The sequence below is a fragment of the Ambystoma mexicanum genome, chromosome 5q (genome assembly GCF_040938575.1).
Source record: "Ambystoma mexicanum isolate Mex_15411 chromosome 5q, UKY_AmexF1_1, whole genome shotgun sequence".
NCBI classification, from domain to species: domain Eukaryota; kingdom Metazoa; phylum Chordata; class Amphibia; order Caudata; family Ambystomatidae; genus Ambystoma; species Ambystoma mexicanum.
The window spans coordinates 520565096-520584096 of NC_090933.1; the positions used below are offsets into that span (position 1 = coordinate 520565096).

Here is a 19001-nt window from a genome sequence, read left to right on the forward strand (position 1 = left end):
GCTAAACTGAAATCTGTTTCATCTCAATTGGTTGTCAACCTGCATGACTGCAACCCTTGAAAAATGTTTTGCACCTTCCTTCCTAGTCTGTCCCCCACCGGAGTCACAGTTCCACTACTTTTTTGTACACTTCTATCACTGCTTGTACACCTAGCCACGGGAGGTCTCTCCACAGTTGTTTCCCCAAGATCTTTCCTGATCAAATTTTCAGCAAATCAGTTACAGATGATTTCTATTGGACCCCTTCCAAGATTCAGCTAGATGTATTGGAACGTCCACAAACCTAATTGTCATCAAATTAACCCATGCAAAATCAATTGCTGCTTCTACTACGCATCAGCGTTCACTCCGGTGTGTAGAGAAGGGTACTTTGGTTCTTCATACTTGATAGTCTTTACAGTCCTTCTGCAGGAGTCATAATGTGTATGTATACCTGTCATACTGGGCGACGTACCATTAGGCGATCTTCCGCAGTGTCTTCGTCTGGAATCTCTGGGGCCCTACACCACATTTTGCAGCTGCCCCTCATTCTGTGGTATATCCAGGGGTCAAATCCTAAAAAAAAAGTACAGGGGGGGCTCATTAACCTGTGCGAAGGGATGTGACATCACCAAAAATTAGCATTTCAAGGTGAAATATGCAAATGTATTTCAATTGGCTTACCATAACCATACACATTGCATAGGGCATTTGCCTTTAATGAAATCAACCTACACAAAGAACACAAGAGAGGATGTTTTCATCTGATAAGGTTTGAAAATGATAAAAAGTGTGCACGTTTTAGACCCCAAGAATCAATGCCAATGTTTTACCTGAAGAGAGTGCTGTCTCAGAATGTAACATTGCTCTTGTTTTTCTCCTGGTTACATGGTTCAGTGGTGAAGAAAAGTGCTCGACATGTGGATCTGTGAACCTAGTGACCGCGGTTCGAATCCCCCTCATAATCATAATTTCGAAATAGGCTGTCAAAGTGTCTTGTTTTGCACACGGCGTCTAAAATACCCGGGGGGGCGGCGCACCCGCTCTGAAAAAAGTGGGATGGGCTACGGCGCCGTTCACCAGTATGTACCCTGGACTTGTGCTTGGATCACTGGCCGTTTAGATGTCTGTGAACGCTATATAGCAGGACATATTGCTGTCATTGGACATTGATGACTGGGAAAAAAACATTTCAGGCTGTCACTGGGGGACCCTGGCCGTGCGGGGCGTTTATTGCAGGAGATAATGAAGCGAAGGGCTCTGTGTTCCAACTCCTGACACCATGTTCATGTTTACTTTGCTTCTTAAAGTCATTTTGGTCTGCTCTGGGGAAGCAAAACAAATCAAGAACCGGTCTCTCTTGGCCAGTGGTGATTCATTTCATTTTATTTTATTTGCAGGCAATACCTACAGATATTTCCGAATATTCTTCTGACAGTGACAAGGAGGAAGATGGAGGCCGGGTCGAGGCAGAGTCGTTGCGTTTAGGAAGTGTGCAAAAACAGATGTTAATTTACGGAACCGACCCAGGGCAGGCAGCAGGGAAATCTGCCAGTGACTGGCTGAAGTCCGCCCAGGCCCTGCTGCAGACGCCTGAGAAGCGGCCGGGCACGTCCTCCAAAACGCCCGAGGATTCTGCAAAGAAGAGGAAGAGATTTCTGAGGTTAGCTGCTGTCACGATGCTTTGCTATTTTCATCTTGTCCCCCTATAACTGCTGAACCCATATCCATGCATCATTATACTTTGCCGGTTTTTACTGTACAGATATGGTTATGCCAATAACAATAATCATATATAAGATAATAAACAATACTTTTAGGCACCTGGTCTTGGGGTTACCCCCTCTGGCCCGTGCCCACCTTCTTATGTCACACGGCTTGTTGTGGGCACCATACAGTGCCCTGTACTTCTTTTCCTTTGTTCTTCTCCCTTATTTGTAGGGTGGGAGGGTTTTGTGGTAAAAGAAGCAAAGGTTTGGAAGGCACTGAGTGAACAGTGCACCTCCTGTGTGTTTGGGTGCCCGTTCAGGGTCCCCAAACTGATTGTGTTTTCTCAGAGCATGTCGCTCTGTATTTCTAAGACCCAGGGAAGGCCCGGGTCTTTGATGTGTATAGTAGTGGGGGCTGTTAAGTGTCAGCCCCCCCCGGCCGGATAGCTGACTATCTGGCCCCCCGGGGGGGACAGGTCTTTGAACCTGATCCCTGCCTGCCTGTTGGTGTCCTTCTATGCTTATTACCTAGTTGCATGAAGGGTGAGGTGATTGCTCACACCTCCCCCTTCCTCAGCTTTGTGCAGGACAGACTGTGTCTCTCTATGACTAGGAGGGGGAGGAGAGAAGCAGGGAGGGGGAGAGGACGTACTGCCCCTCTCCAGGCCTGCTGATGGTAACAGCAGTTACCCTGTCTCGCTTTGTGAGGCACTGCAGCATTGCCCATAACTGCTGAACCCATATGCATGCATCTTTATACTTTGCCGAAACCATACCCTTACCCAGAAATAATTTGCCTCACACATTGTTTGTCAAGTGTTGGCAATAAAAGGCTGTAGGTTTTTACTGTACAGATATGGTTATGCCAATAGCAATCACATATCATAAGATAATAAACAATACTTTTGGGCACCGGGTCTTGGGGTTACCCCCCTCTGGCCCGTGCCGCCACACGTGGGCAGGTTGACGGCTGACCGTGTTCCCCCAAAAGTATCTCCTATTTACAACCCCTGGAGGCTAGAGTTGCTGTAATTTCTCGAAAGAAATGTTCCATGCCCTTGATAGATACGTGAGTGCCGTCTTTGTGAAAAAAGGTCCGGATCACCCAGTGTAATGGCTGGGTGCTTTATGAAGCCCAGTCCTCTTGCTGTGCAGAATTTTTCTAGCCCCCTGTTGATTTTTCGTCTGGAAATGTCTACAGATTTGTAGCAATTGGCCCCTTGCCCTTTCTTTCTAGGCAGGGTGGCAGAGAAATACATTTCCGTTCCTTTCCAATTGTGTGCGATGCCTGCAAGGGAGTCGCATAAGTCCTCGAGTAACTGTCTCCTCCCCACTGATACAAGGTCATTGCCACCTAAGTGGATGATCAGAAATTCTGGCGGATCCCTGTATGCGACCAGTTCTGCTAATGTTTCATGGATTTCTGCCCATCACAGGCCTCTGTAGCCCCACCATGAGGAAATGGTGTTCATGAATTGTGGCCTTTCTTTGGTCTCTTCTGCCCATCGGCCCGTCCTGAAGATAAGAGTGGCCGACTATCCATGCTGATTGAATCGCGGTCCTCCCTTCGACTGGTGTTTCTGTATGAAGGGAAGGAGAAAGAAAGGCACCCTCAGGTGGCTGGCTATATTAGTTGCAGTCTGATGTATCTTTTGTAGCAATCTGATTTCCAACCCACTATGTTTTTCAGATGTTGGGGGGCTAAACCTCCCTGCCATGCTGAGGTGGCGGCACCTATTCTGAAGGAATGGGTGCCGAAACCCTTGGGGTCCCATCCGGCATTGTTGATTGCTTTCATCAGCACCCCTTTAAATTGGTAGCGGTTTAGTGCCGAGGCATCGTTGTGGATCAAAGACCTCCCCCCAACCTTGGGTCTTTGCGCATAGTAAAGATTGGTGATACATACCGGGCAGTTTACTGCTTCATCGATACAACAAATATTGATGGTTCTTTTAGCCCCAGTTTTCGATTGTTGTACTTCTATGCTGATGCTCTCCTGTCTGACCCTGACTTCCATGACGCCCAGGCCGTTGCTGGCCTTGGTGTTGGAAGCAATGAGTTCACCCACTCGAAAAAAGCCCCGAAGTATGCCAAGAAAAAGGCTGTTTTGAACAGTAAGATCTCATATGGATGCCAACATATGGCCTCCAGCTGGTTTGCAATTTGAACCAGTTTGCAGAAATCAAGGGGGCGGCGGGTGTCTACCTGTGGGCCCTCTATTCTGCCCCACCCTTTTAATGCATAAGTAATGAGGGGACTTTGTGTGGGGTCTGAATCACCCCGTATTTTAGAAAAGTAAGAGATTGCGACTAAATGTCTTTTAGCCCAGTCTCTCTTAAAGCCCTGTTCATGTGCCCATTTATGTTTGTAAGCACTTACTGTATTGCACTGCGGTGGTGCTTGCCAGTGCTTTCCCTGCCATTTCCGTGAGGAAACCTAGGGAGGTGTTGGCACCCGATTTTGAGGTGCCTGGTTCTTGTTGGACATCGCGTCCTAGGCTCTCTGGCACTGGCGTTGATGCCGTTATATTATTGGCACCCGTATTTGAGGTGCCTGATTCATGTTGTACATCCCGGACTGAGCTCTCTGGCGCTGCCGTTGACGCTGTTATTTTTGATTTCCCATTATTTCCCAGCATTCTGCCGGTATTGGCGTCATCTGTTCCTGGGCGTGAGGCGCTAGCTCCCAGAATCTTGGCCACTGAAAGAGAGATAAGGCATCTGCAATTTTATCTGCCCAAGCCATGTGCTTAGCTTTGATCACAATATGTTCTTGTAATGTGACTGCTGTGATGGCTCGTAGGACTTTAAGTACTAAAAGGCATTCGGTAGACCTTCTGTTTATGGAGCCTACGACTGCCATGTTGTCGCACCACACCAAGAGTTCCGTGTTAGGGAGCTGCCTGCCCCAAATGTGTAATGGTAGCCAAATGGGAAACATTTCTAGGAGGGTGATGTTTTTTGTCCACCCTGCCTGGTGCCATGAGTCAGGCCAGTGTCCTGCCACCCACTCTGTGTCTAGTATGGCTCCAAACCCCTTGCTCCTGGCTGCATTTGTAAAAAGGACTCTTTTTGTCCATGTGTTCAAAGGTGTTTTCCAAAGCGCGGTCCCGTTGAACTTTATTAAGAATTTCCTCCAAATTTCCAGGTCTTGTTTCACCTCTGTGCCTAGTCGGATGTGTAGGTGGGGTTTGTTAAATGATTTGATTTTCAGTTCCAGGCTCCTGGAAAATATCCTCCCTTGTGGAATGGTTCTGGTAGCGAAATTGAGACTGCCTGCTAAAGATTGTATTTCTTTGACTGTGCCCTTGTCTTTAGTTATCAAGTCTTGTGTCTTCTGCAAGAGTTCTGCGATTTTCGTTTTGGGGATCCTGCATAGCCCTTGTGCAGAGTCAATTTCAATGCCCAGGAAAATTATGTTGGTGGCTGGTTTGGTCGTTTTTTCCTTTGCTAGGGGTATGCCCCAGAGAGCGGCCATTTCTACTAGTTTTGCCAGGGCCCTATTGCATTCTAATGAATTTGCTGGGCCCATGACCAAAATGTCATCTAAATAGTGAACTACTTTGGTCCCTGGTCTTTGTTTTTGAAAAGCCCATTGGAAAAAGGAGCTGAATTGCTTGAATAGGGCGCAGGATACTGCACACCCCATCGGCAGGCATCTGTCTACATAGAATGTGTTGTTAACGGTGAAACCTAACCATTGCTGGGTGGACAGGCAATAATCTAAATGCGGATTCAATGTCTAGTTTGGCCATCAGGGCGTTCCTGCCACATTCCTGTATGAGTCTTACTACCTCTTGGAATTGTGTGTAGGATACTGCAGATTCTGTGTGTGGAATGCCGTCGTTTAGGGATAGGCCTTTGGGATATGATAGGTGGTGGATTAGTCTCATTTTCCCTGGCTCTTTTTTGGGGACCAGTCCAAGCAGTGATATTATGTAATCTTTGAGGGGCATGTGGTCCCAAGGTCCCGCGATCCTGCCCAAGAGCAGCTCTTTCTTGATTTTGCTTTCCACTATTTGGGGGTTGTCCCTGGCGGATTTTAGGTTCAGAGGGATATTCTGTGACCCTGTGCCCTGAAATGGTATGAAAAAACCTTCAGAGAAACCCCACCAAAGGCTTTTGGGGGTTTCCCTGTCTGGATAGTTCAATAGTACATCTCTAAAATTGTTTGGGTTGATTGGTGTCTTTCCTGGGGCCAAGCAAATTGTTGACCCAGGGTGGTTGGCACTAGTCTTTTGGGTTTTTGGTTGGTAGTCTGGTGCAGTTGCTGGCTGCGTGGTCACCGTTGCAGTTTGTGCAGGTGTGTTTGTACCAACAGTCCTTGCCCCAAGAGCATTGGTTTTTTCCAAAGTTCCTGCATGGAGTGTTGGCTTTTGAACTATGGTTTTTGTTTTGCCTTTGGGTATTGGACTAAGCCGCCCACGGCTGGTTTTTACGAAAAGGCTGTTCTCCCTTTTTGTGCTTTTCATTATCGTTGTTTCTGGGACCTGTGCTTTTGTTGTTTTTGGAGGGGTTGGGGGAGGCCTCATCCTACGCTGGGTTCGGTATTTAACATATACAGATCGTTTTGGACCTCGTCCCATTCTATGGCTGGCCTCTCTGACATGCTCCTCCTAAATCTGATGTCGTATGCTAGCCAGGTCTTTCCTTTTTGTGCGACTTTCACCTCTTATTTTGTCCATGTAGGCCCATATTTCTCCAGCATGGGTCTGGCATGGATTCACATGCTCATGAATATTCCCCGTCGTCAGGCTGGGAATCCTCGGTAAAGAAAAAACCAGTATCAGTTTCGTTTCTGATCTGACTTTCGTAGTAATAACCAATCACTGGTCTCTGCGTCATACTGACCACAGCCAAGGACTGCCCTCTACCTAAGCCCCACCTCTGGCAGCCATCTTCAGATTTGGAAGCACGTGAAGTGGCAGTATGACCAAGTGAAGAGCTGCAGAGGGGTAGGCGGGAGGGTTCGCATGTGAATCCATGCCAGACCCATGCTGGAGAACAACAGTTACAGCTAAGTAACTTGTTCCTTCTCCAGCATGGGGTCTGGCATGGATTCACATGCTCATGAATAAAGAATACATAGCAGTACACACATGCACAACCACGGGAGGTGGCAAAGGCTCAATATTAAGCATCACATCAAACTCAACATTAAGCATCTTACCTCCTCACCAGGTTCACCTCAGGCGAACAGGTTGCGCAGCACTGCTTGGCCGACCCTGGACTCCTCCCTGGAATCCCGGTCGACGCAGTAGAATTTCGTGAAGGTGTGCGTCGACCTCCACGTAGCAGCCCTGCATATGTCCAGCAGGGGCACACCAGATAGGAACGCCGTGGTAGCTGCGATCCCTCTGGTGGAATGGGCTCTCGGACGGCCAGGCAGCGGTCGGTTTGCCAACCGATGACAGTACATGATACAGCCGGAGAGTCATCTGGAAATGGAAGCCTTCGAGAGAGCCTTCCCCTGATTGACAGGTCCAAAGTTCACAAAGAGTTGTGACGTCTTCCGAAAACACTTCGTGCGGTCCACGTAGAACTTCAGCGCTCTAGCCACATCCAGCGAGTGCAAAGTCCTCTCAGCCGGCAACGAAGGCGACGGGAAGAACACAGGCAACACCAAGGGTTCGTTAAGATGGAAGTCCGACGGTACCTTGGGCATGAAGGAGGGGTGCGTCCTGAGCACTACCCTCGTGTCGTGAAAAGTCAAGTACGGGGCCTTGCAGGAAAGGGCCTGGATCTCTCCCACTCGTCGTGCGGAGGTGATGGCCACAAGAAACGCTGTTTTCCACGACAGAAATTTCAACGGAGCTGAGTGCAGAGGCTCGAACGGAGGTCCCATGAGCTTGGTCAGCACCACGTTGAGCTCCCACGCCGGGGCCGGAGCCTTCACCGGCGGGAACGATCTGAACAGTCCCTTCATGAACTCTTTCACCAGACGATGAGACCACAAGGACGTCCGCCCCGTGGTTCTGGTGTATCGGGAGATCGCAGCAAGATGAATCTTGATGGACGCGTGTGCCAGTCCAGCTTTGGCCAGCGTCAGCAGGTACGGCAGTACTTGGGGGGCCGTAATCCGTAGAGGGTTAATCTTCTGTGCGTGGCACCAGACAGAGAACCTCTTCCATTTGTGTCCGTAGCATTTAAGAGTCGAGGACGCCCTGGCCTTTGCAAGAACCTCTCTGCAGTCGGCCGGTATGTCGTATCCTCCAAACTCTAGCGCTGCAGGAGCCAGGCCTGCAGGTTCAGCGATTTCGGGTCGTGGTGGAGGATGGCGCCTCCTTCTCTGGAGAGTAGATCCGCGTCCACCGGCAGCTTGATTGGCGGGGACGCCGACAAGTCCAGAAGGTCCGGGAACCATATCTGCCTCGGCCACGCAGGTGCGACGAGGATCATCCTGCACCGTGACCTCTTGAGCTGGTTGACGAGCCGGATTAGCAGTGGCAAAGGAGGGAACGCGTAGAGGAACAGGCCCTCCCAGGGGAACGAGAAAGCATCGCCCATGCTCCTCGCCTGGGGAAACCTGCTGGCGAACCTCCGGCACTTGGAGTTCGTCGCCGTCGTGAACAGGTCGATCTGGGGTGTGCCCCACCGTCGGAAGAGGCGATCCACTAGATCCTGCCGTAGCTCCCACTCGTGGCACGAGCGCAGCTCCCTGCTGAGTGAGTCGGCGATGGTGTTTTTTATACCTGCCAGATGAAACGGCACCAGAAATATCCTTCGGGCGATGGCCCAATGCCACAGGTCCTGCGCCTCCTTGGACAGTGCTGGGGACCTGGTTCCGCCCTGTTTCCTGATGTAAAACATGGTGGTGGTGTTGTCGGTGAAGATCCTCACCACCTTGCCCTTGAGACAGCTTGTGCCATCAGCATTTTATACAGGGTAGACACTATGCCCCTGCCACCAGCGGAGTTAGCGATGTATGAGATCTCAGGGGACTCAGGGGGTTCGTCTGGGTATGAGGGCCACATGTCTTGGACTGCCGCTCTAAGTCTAAAGTATTGCAGCAACTCAAGAGAGGACCTGGAGTGCCCTGGCCTCCATGTCTGCGGGGTGATGAATTTCCCATCGGGGAACAAGTTGGATAGTGAGTGATATCCCAGGTCCAGCCAGTGACGCATAAGGAGCTTATCATGCGTGGGGGCAAGGCCCGGAAATGACCACAAGGGTAGCCATTTGTAGTACGGAGGAGCTTCAGAGCGGGCTAGTAGACCCTGTTTCCACGCACTGACTGGGTCGGCCGAGGCATCTGAGTGGTACGAATGGAAGAGGATCAGGGACATGACATTCACCTCCTCAGTCGCGAGGATCTCAAGCTTAACGTGCGGGGGAGGGTCCTGGTATCGGTACCAGTGTGTAGCGTGCTGAGCTTGTGCGGCTATCCAATATTGGGTTAGGTCCGGTGCATTGAAGCCCCCTTTCTCATAAGGTAATGTCATATGTTGCCACTTCCTGCGCACGGCACCAGAGTGCCATAGAAAGCGGGCACACCCCGCATGCAGGTCTGCAAAATATTGTTTCCCGGGCCAGAGTAGAACGTTAGCAAATATGTATAGGAGTTTTGGAACTATGACCATTTTGATTAGCGATAGTCTCCCTGATAGTGAGAGAGGGAGGTTACACCATCTCTTCATCCTGGCCTCAGCATATTGCGCGGCAGCCACATAGTTATCAGCCAGCAGAGAGGATTTCGAGAGGGATACCTGTAGCCCCAGGTACTTGATGCCCCCGGGGGACCACTTGAGCGGGTATTAGCATGTCGGTTGGGGGGTTGTGGGCGTGAGGGGGAAGATTTCTGATTTGGTGTAATTTATGGTGAAGCCCGAGAATGTACCAATTTTAATTATTTTGCGGATGATTGGGTCTAGATGGATCGAGGGGTCCCTGATGTACAGAAGTACATCGTCCGCGTATAGTGATATAATTTCGGGGGTATCCCGTAGGCGTATCCCTTTGCGAGTATGATTGTCCCGTACACTATCCGCCATGGGCTCGATAGCCATCGCAAACAGTAGGGGGGAGAATGGGCATCCCTGGCGTGTCCCTTCGTGGAGGGTGAAGGATGCTGACAGATGAGAGTTAACCAGGACCTTGGCCACGGGGTTGGTGTATAGCAGTTTAATGTAGGACAACAATCGTGGACCGATCCCCATCTTCTCAAGCACCGCCCATAGGTATTGCCATGAAACCATGTCGAACGCCTTCTGGGCATCTAGTGTCACAGCAACCGCGTTGGCCTTGGGGTCAATCCTAGAGATGACATTGAACAGTCGCCGAATGTTTAAGGCAGTGGAGCGGGCGGGGACTAAACCACTTTGGTCCTGGTGGATCAGGTATTTCATGATGGGGAGGAACCTATTTGCTATGATCTTGGCGAAAATGTTTGTGTCGGTGTTGATAAGGGACAGAGGTCTATAGGATCTGCATTCATCGAGAGGCATACCTGGTTTGGGGAGCACAATGACAACAGCCTCACGCAGGGACTGGGGGAGGATAGCGAGGCGTAGCGACTCATTCCACACCTCATGCAATCGGGGGGCCAGAAGGGCGACATGTTCCTGATAAAATTTGGCGGTAAGGCCGTCAGGACCGGGAGCTTTCCCTTTAGGGAGGGTCGAGATGACCGCGTCGATTTCAAGAATGAAAGGTGTGTCTAATTGTTCTTTGGTGGCCTGAGATATAAGGGACATGGGGATGTGATCAAGGAGGAGATCCAGATCCTGTGGGCTGTGCTTGCGTTGCCGAGCGTAGAGGGCTGCATAGAAATCTGCAAAGGTCTCAAGAATGGGTTGGTCGGACCACTGCCGCACTCCATTCTTGTCGATAATGCTATCAATCCGGGCTCTGCCCCCCTCGATCCGGGCCAGTCGGGCTAGAGTTCGACCTGGCCTTTCTCCTTCGCCATACTTCCGAGCCGCAATGGGTCGGTCGTAGTATCTTATCTCGCTGAGGGCGAGGGCCTCAAATGTGTCCAGTTCTGTTCGTATCTGTGCCAACTTGGGAGGGGAAGGGGCGGAAGCGTCCTCGCGCTCCAGTTCCTAGATCCTGGTCTCGGAGCGTCTTAAGGAGTTCCTAATATCCTTCAGGACCCCAGCCTCACTGGATATGCACATACCCCTAATGAAAACCTTGAATGCCTCCCAGCGAACCCCATCTGTTGTGTCGTGGCATTTGTTATCAAAAAACGTGGTGATGTCTGCAAGGATGTCGGCCCTGAAGACTATATCCTGTAGTGCCTCTGATTTAAAGCGCCAATTGGAGTGGCGGGGGAGGGTAGGCTGCAGGGTTATGTCAAGTGTGACCGGGGAGTGATCGGAAAGCGTGCGCGGCAGTATCTGCATGTCGAGAGTGTTCCCAATGAGCCCAGCTGACAGAAGGAAGAGATCAATTCTGGAATGGCTGTCATGTACAGACGAGTAGAATGTAAACTCTTTAGTCAGCGGGTGGAGCGCTCTCCAGGCGTCTACCAGACCCTCAGAAACCACGTGGGCGTGGAGCCGGCGAGTGGCTCTGGACAGAATTCTGGGAGCAACGCCTGATCTATCCAACTCGGAGTCTAGTATTAGATTCATGTCCCCCCCCCCCAGATGATCGGGACCCCAATATATCTTTGGAGCAGGACATTGATGTCATCAAAGAACTCAGGTGCATCTGTGCTAACCAGAAGGCATTCTGTATTAGCGAGCAGACAGTGGAGGATCACATATCTCCACTCTTGATCTATGTGACTAGTGCGGAGGGAAAATTCCACGGACTTATGAATTAATGTGAGGACACCCCTGGATTGGGAGGAGTAAACCGTGTAGTATTTGTTGGGGCCCCATGCCGGGCGAGAGAGGACGAAAGGTGTGCAAGGGCGTGGGTTTCTTGCAAGAGGAGTATCTTGACCCCATGCCTTTGGGCGTACGCAGTTATCCTGTGGGCCTTCGTGAAGTTGCTAAGCCCTCTGATATTCCAAGACATTAGCCTGACAGACATTTTGCAGTTTTCAGGGGACATCCCAGCAACGGGTGGCATTTTTTGTTGAACATGCGTTGGCTATCAATGCAATGGCACGTTGCCTCGCGCCCAGAGCCACTACTACCTTGCCATTTTTGTCATAACATCCCACAACTGTACTCCGTCCCCCCCACCCCTCCCTCACTGCCCCACCCAACACAGCAGTGCTCTGAAACCCACCAGAAGACCTAATGAGAGCATGCCAAGCCCAACAGGGCAACACTCGCTTGTACGCCCAACTGGGGCAGAACAAATAATAATAACAAGCCAACCTCGGCATTGCAACTGCAGCGTGGGTCGCTGCTGCCGTGAACCCGACTTAAATGAGTGATCGGTGCAATACACCGTAGATCGTACAGCGGTATCACATTTTAAGTTTACAGGAGATATTACAACAAGGTACTAAAACAATGGATATACAAGACATAGGATCCATGAGTTCAGCAAGAAAATGTCAAGTGTGCCGGTGATACAGAGGGAAGCCCACATACAGGGGTCATGACGGGCCTCCTCAGCCATCGGCCAGTGGCTCGTCCACCGGGCCAGGGAGGACAATATGGGCTTCAATGAATTTCACCGCCTCCTCAGGGACAGTGAAGAAGTATAGCTTATTGCAGTGGGTGAGTTTAAGCCTTGCAGGGAACAGCATGGCATATTCCACTTTTCTTTCTCTGAGGAGCTTTTTCACACCGTTGAACTGCCTGCGCTCCATTTCAACATTAACGGAAAAGTCAGGGAAGATTCGGATGGTCTGAGACCCCAGTTTCAGTTCACCCCTCTCCCGGGCCAAGCGCAATATGTGATCCCTATCCCTGAAGCTGAGGACCTTGGCAATAATTGGTCTGGGGAAATCGCCCGGCCAGCGCTCGATGTGCGCGTTCAATTGTGAAGAATGGAGAGAGTTGAGGATTGCCCAAAAGGTCTCTCGGGAGATTTTCAACGGCTAGTTCCATTTTGCCTTTGAGGGCTGTCTCCGGGACCCCCACAATGCGAATATTGTTCCTGCGGGATCTAGACTCTTAAGTTGTCGCACTTCGCTTGTTTCATATCGTGCACCAGGTCAGCGACAGTGTTTTGGAGCGCGTGCACCCCGTCCTCATTGGCCCCGATCCTGGTCTCGGCTCCACCAGCCTAGCACCGTGCTGATGCAGTTTGGCGCGCATTGAGGCCACACTAGCATTAATATCGTCCAATTTTTCATGGAATGACGCAAAGTTCTTTGCCATAGTTTCCATTAATGCTGTGAGGTCCGGCTGAGGGGGACATGAGGGTGCGTCTGGATCGTCTTGATCGTCTTGAGACAGGCCTGCTCCCGACTGTTCCTGTCTAGCAAGTGTTTTGGCAAATTTGTCCATTGCCCCCGCTTTGTTGGCCCTGCGTGCTTTGCCGGACATATTTGAGGGCACGCCGAGACCCGGCAGGGCAGCCTTTGTAGGATGTTGGTACTGGGGTCCCAGGCTCTCAGGGATCGGTAGGGGAAGAGGGGGCCTCAACCTCCCTTCCAAAACAGGACGGAGCGCTGTATATGTCATTGCGTAGCAATCTAGGCCCCCAACTCCTCACCTGCAAATGTCAGCGTCGGCAGTCAGAGCGGCGCCCCTAAGGCAGCCGGGCCACCCCAACCGCCACCGCGGGGTAGCCGCCAGGCGGATCCGGCCCGGTGTGTAGTCAATCCGTCATCTGCAGGAGTGATGTTGCGATGTCGCCGTCGAGGTTGCTCCACCGAGGGCAGGCCGGAGAAGGGAGCCGGAAACACAGGTGGGCCCCGCAGCAGAGGGAGCGGGGCCGGGGAAGTAGACGCCGCCCAGAGGCGCGCGAGGGCCCAACCCCGAAGCGGGCCGGGCAGAGAGGAGATCAGGCCCGCCGCGCCAAGCGGCAGCACAGCGCACAGCCAGGCGAAGGAGCTGGGTAATCAGTCAGCGCCAGGGGACGGACTCGCGCAGGAAACGGGGGTCGGGGCCGCAGCTGGAATTCGCGGCCCAGGAGGCCTCAGTCACCCGGCGCCCAGTGCGGGAGCGGAGCGGCACTAGAGCTCCGATTTTCGCCCCGAAAGCGACCAAGATGTTGTTCAGTCGGTAAGCAGCACAATGCCCACGGCCTCGGCTCCGGATGATGCAGGGAACCGCTGATTCAGGCGGATATTCAGCCGTCGGGCCACGGAGCAAGAGAGCTAGGCAGCCATCGTGCAGGCTGCTCAACAGCGCCCCCAGGATTTCATTTTTAAATGTAATTGGGCGTTGTATATCGTTGCTATGTCTGTTGGATTGCTGTTGCTCTCTCCCGTTTGGCCTACTGCCCATGTATTGGATCTGCCGTGATTGCTGTGGGTGCAACTGTAGGGGCAGTTGTTGGTGCAGCTGGCACTTGTGGCTGTTGGGATACCTTGGCTTGTTGCTGTTGCAGGGGGGTGATTACCATTCCAGGTACTAAGGTTATGTTGGTGTTTGCTGCCTCTTGTTCCTCTGTTTGAGGTAATTGTTTCTCCCTCATTTCCCGTAATAACTGCTGCATTTCAGACATATTCTCGCACAATTTGGCCAGCTTTTTGTTACCTTTCTTGTGGCCATCCGTCATTTTCTGTCCTTTTGACGGTGTAGTGACGTCATCTTGGCTGAGTGGCATGGTTATCCCATCCCTTGGCAGGCCGTAAATATTCTCCCTCACCCAAGGCCAACCTTAATGCTCTGCTGCTTCTATGGTTGCCAGCAGGTGTGGGGATTTGGGTTTTTGTCCTGGCGTGTTGGCAGCCCGAGTTTTTCTTTTGGGACCCATGTCTTCCTTTTACCTGTTTAGTTTGGAAAGATAAAAAGAAATTAGTTTTGCTGTGACTTCAAACTCTGCACTGTTGCCATAATATTGAGTTTTTCCTGTTCTTGGCTGTCTGATGGCGGTCTTTAAGCTAGTTTGGCCTTTATAAAGCGCAATGCAATTTCAGGTATTCTGAGCGCTGCTTATTATTCAAGCAATACGGTGGTGGTGTTAATTTTATTGACCCGCCGAGATTACCAACTGCTTTGGCAGGTTTCTATAAATGACAAAAAAGGGGGGGCGCTCTCGCTGTGCAACTTGCCGCCCTCTTTCCGTTGCACTGCCCCTTTTTGTTGTCTCCCGTGTTGGGAAAGTGTCTAGTGATGTATAAAACGGACAATTCTTAATCACCCCTTCAAAGTTGCTGGAGCTGTAGTTTTGGCGAAAAAATGCCCCCCCCCCCTTTCACTTATGAATTCTTGACATTGATTTAAATGTGTCACTGGGAAAGGCTATCTGTATTAGAATTGTTGATTTCCCAGGCCGGGCTCTCCCTTTTACGCTCCTGTGTTTACTTCGTGTAAGAAATAGCCGGGCGGCGCGTGTCCTGCGATTTGCCGGGGGAGCGGCTGACGCAGCTGTTTGTTTTGACCTACTCGCGTAGGAAAACCGAGTACCTAAATGTGCTCGGACAGAGCCAGGCTAGTCGCTTACCCTGCTTGCAAAACCCTGCCGCCTTGCTGAGCCGCGCTGCAGGAATTCTTCTGCTCTGCTCAAGTAATTGATCTTGCTGCTTTCGCGATTCCTCCCGGGAGACTGTTTTCTTTAGTCGATTTCGCTGCACGCTCTCCATCGGGTTGAACAGGGCAATGTTCAAGAAAGGAAAAAAGACGCAGCGAATGCCACGAACTTAAAAAAGAAGCTTAAAGAAGCAAAGGTTTGGAAGGCACTGAGTGAACAGTGCACCTCCTGTGTGTTTGGGACCCCGTTCAGGGTCCACAAACTGATTGTGTTTTCTCAGAGCATGCCGCTCTGTATTTATAAGACCCAGGGAAGCCCTGGGTCTTTGATGTGTATAGTAGTGGGGGCTGTTAAGTGTCAGCCCCCGGCCGGATAGCTGACTATCTGGCCCCCCGGGGGGGCAGGTCTTTGAACCTGATCCCTCCCTGCCTGCCTGTTGGTGTCCTTCTGTGCTTAGCACTTAGTTGCATGAAGGAAGGGTGAGGTGATTGCTCACACCTCCCCCTTCCTCAGCTTTGTGCAGGACAGACTGCGTGTCTCTATGACTAGGAGGGGGAGGAGAGGAGCAGGGAGGGGGAGAGGACGTACTGCCCCTCTCCAGGCCTGCTGATGGTAACAGCAGTTACCCTGCCTCGCTTTGTGAGGCACTGCAGCATTGCCCATAACCCACTGTACTAAACATGTGTTTTTATGGTATTTACTATGAGAGTTGGACGTATCGTTTTTTTTTTTTGCTTCTGTTGATCCCCTAGACTAGAGAACCTTGTTGGGAGAACTTAAGTGAATCTCTTTGTGATCGAATGAACATATATACAAGCAGTGGTGGCCATGCTTCAGTTGTAGTATGTGCAGGGCCGCCCGGGTGACCGCATTAGGTGCCATTAGCTTCCCGCCATGCCAGCTGAGGGGGTAGGGGGAGTCTTTCAAGGTCTCCCCCGAACTGGCGTGGTGGGAGAAGGTGCAGCAGGTGCCCTATTGAAATTGAATGTGCCCTGCTCTAGTGGGGCGCATTTTATAACAATAGGCTGCTGATGCATTTGCATTGGCGCCTATTGAAAAATGTGCCCCCCCCCTTCCATATCCCTCACACGACATGGGGAGAAGGGGTGCCACTTGTTGGTTTGCTGCCGCTGCTAAAGCCAGCCCTGAGCATGTGCACTAAGAGGTGGCCTGTTTAGTTGAAAAACCTTTTTTCTGTTGACAAATACATTGGGATCAAAATGCGCAAATTGCTCTTGGTGCTAGTTGAGCCTGATTCACAAGACTGTGAAAAGGCAGTGTGCAACCAGATGGAGGTGCACATCCAAACATACTCAAGTTGCATATGAAACATTGGTGACTCTGGAGGAGTGGCACCATCACTTCTATCTTCCTTCTGTAGTCATTGCTGCTGTTCCAATCTGACATAGGTTCAATTTGGGAGGGAGACAAATCAACAAGAACAGACTTCACTTTTTTATTTTAAACAGTTCCCTGAAAAGAGGTTCTATTTACCAAAGTTTGACACCATTTTCTGGTTAGTATTGTGATGGATTGCCATTTGGCAATAGTATAGGAGCCCTGGCCTTTTTGATTTTTTTATCAATTTAATAAATGATGCAGGTAATTCCACCTCTGAAAGGATAATCTGCTGATCAGATTCCCTATTCATAAGCTGCATGCCTAAAGCATAGTGCATGCTTGTGCCCTGCTGCATCAGTAGCCTGATCGGCAGCAGCTGCACAGAGTTCAGAGGTCACAGGTGCCCATTTGACAGCTGCAGTGACGGCCAAGTCTGCAGCGCAGAGGCTACATTTAAGATATGCACCTCTGTTCCAAAATCCTATAATAATGAGTGTACCTCCTGGTGGCAGAATAATCTTTAAAAAATATACCCTACCTGAGTAATGGTATGGTGGATGGTTTTCTCATAATTATAACAGCCACAGCAATTTGATACCACACATGTCAGGCTTGTGAGACCATGCTCAGCTGTGGATGGATTGTGTGTATTCACCCTAGACATGCTGAACTTTGCCACTCTTGGCAGGACTGTAGCCTAGGGGGATTGCCTCTCTTTGTTCCTTTCTAATGGTAGGTAACGCCCTTCCCACTAGACAAGTCACACCACAGGAAGCTGGCCTGGGAACAGGAATCAAAGGGCATACCCATTCACACAAGTCTTAGCCTCACACCAGGATGCTGCATTTCAAAGGGCCATAAAACCAATTGTGATGGGACGGGGTGGGGTTAGTGCAGACAGGGGGACCTCTGTACAGATGAAGGAAGATTCTGTCATCTTGTTTCTCTCTGCCTCTATCTCTCCTTCCGGTCACCACTATTTCCTTTACCACAAAGCACTTTGGGTGTGATGTCAGAAGAGCAAAGTCACCTATTTTAAGAGCAGGGTTTGGATCCCCAGAGCAGGCTAGCTTTAGTCAGATCATCTGTGGATGTTTATCTTTAAAAGCAGGAGTCTCACACCACTTCTTTAATTCACCCTGGAACAACACCTGAGAAGGATTCACTAGACCTCTTTTGGGAGAGTTGTACCTTCCAGAGCCCTCAACCACTGAGGTGAAGGAGCAGTCCAAGGCAGAGGTAACCTCGTCCCCCTACCCAATCCCAGAGCACACCAGGGGTGACTCTTGCTGTGGGCCAAGACCTGCCACTCTGCATCAGTGTCTCCTGCAGCTGGATGAGCAAACCCTGAACAGAGTCATCCTGTCCTCGAGCCCCTGAAGTGGGTCTCACAGCGTCTGGAGACCAGATCATCTAAGGCTCCCGATTGAACTGTCGTCGAGCCATGTTAGACACCGAGGGATCCCGCCGGTGCTGCTTTTTGGCACCCCTCTCAACCTTCGAAAAAGTGCCTGAATCTCAATCCCACTCAACACTACGTCGTGCTCTCAATGAGCATGGAACCTTCTAGGCTATAATCAACGCCGGGCCCGAATTGAATCTCTAGAGAGTCACTTGTTGAGTCGAACCAGGGGTTACGCATGACTTGACCCGGCTCACACTCAAACTGCTGCTTTGCTAAAACGCACATCGGAGCCACAGGATCACCATTCCGAAAATCACTGCCTGCTGACTAGAAACACTGGAGCGTCATTGGTGGACCCTTCCCAGTGGTTACAACCCGTTGCGACACGGCTTGCCAACGGATCCTTGTGAGCACTCTGACCTACTTTCCTGAAAGTCACTTTCAAACAGCAGAGAGATACAGCATTCAAACGTTCTCGACGGCTGCTTGCCACTAGGGCACACACGAACCAACGTGCCCGAACTAAGCTCGATCTGTTTGCATCACTGCTCGAATCAAAGTTCGACGCAATTGAAACGCAAGAAGGTACTGTTGACTATTAACTGCCCTCTTGTTCCAGTTTTCGGCCCTAGACACTGTATAGGTCACTAATTCCCATTTTGCATCCAAGAAACCTATCCTTCTTAAAGGCGATTGTGGTTTTTACTTGTCTTACACCCATGATTTATTCCTCAGAGTTGGCAATTGTCCTAGCTTTTCTTATTCTCTGTTCTTTCGTCAGTGGTGGATTTTGTGTAGCGTTTTCCTATTTAGTTATTTTACAGATGGTGTGTTTTATTAAACTATATCTATTTTCATAGAACCTTGAAAGGACATTCCCTTTATTTTGGACTGTTATGCTTTGCAGTTTGGGTTGCTACTGAATCACTTTCACACCCTTCTTGATAGGATAGCCTTCCCTCGGCCCACATTTCAACAAAGGTGATGGAGGTATATCTCTTAATTGGGCCATTTTTACATTTATGATTGTGTTGGCTCTTGGTTTGTTGCAGCGTGAGGGCTGAGTGGGCATTTTAG

General features: G+C 50.5%; 1 protein-coding gene across 2 annotated transcripts in view; it reads left to right on the forward strand.

Annotated features, from left to right (window-relative positions):
* SPIDR (scaffold protein involved in DNA repair) overlaps positions 1-19001 on the forward strand; it is a 3076965-nt gene that overhangs the window by 1202941 nt on the left and 1855023 nt on the right. For both annotated transcript variants that reach the window (XM_069621022.1, XM_069621023.1), the window contains one exon: positions 1380-1642. In XM_069621022.1, the coding sequence (XP_069477123.1) occupies positions 1380-1642 (263 nt within the window). The remainder of the gene's footprint in view (positions 1-1379; positions 1643-19001) is intronic.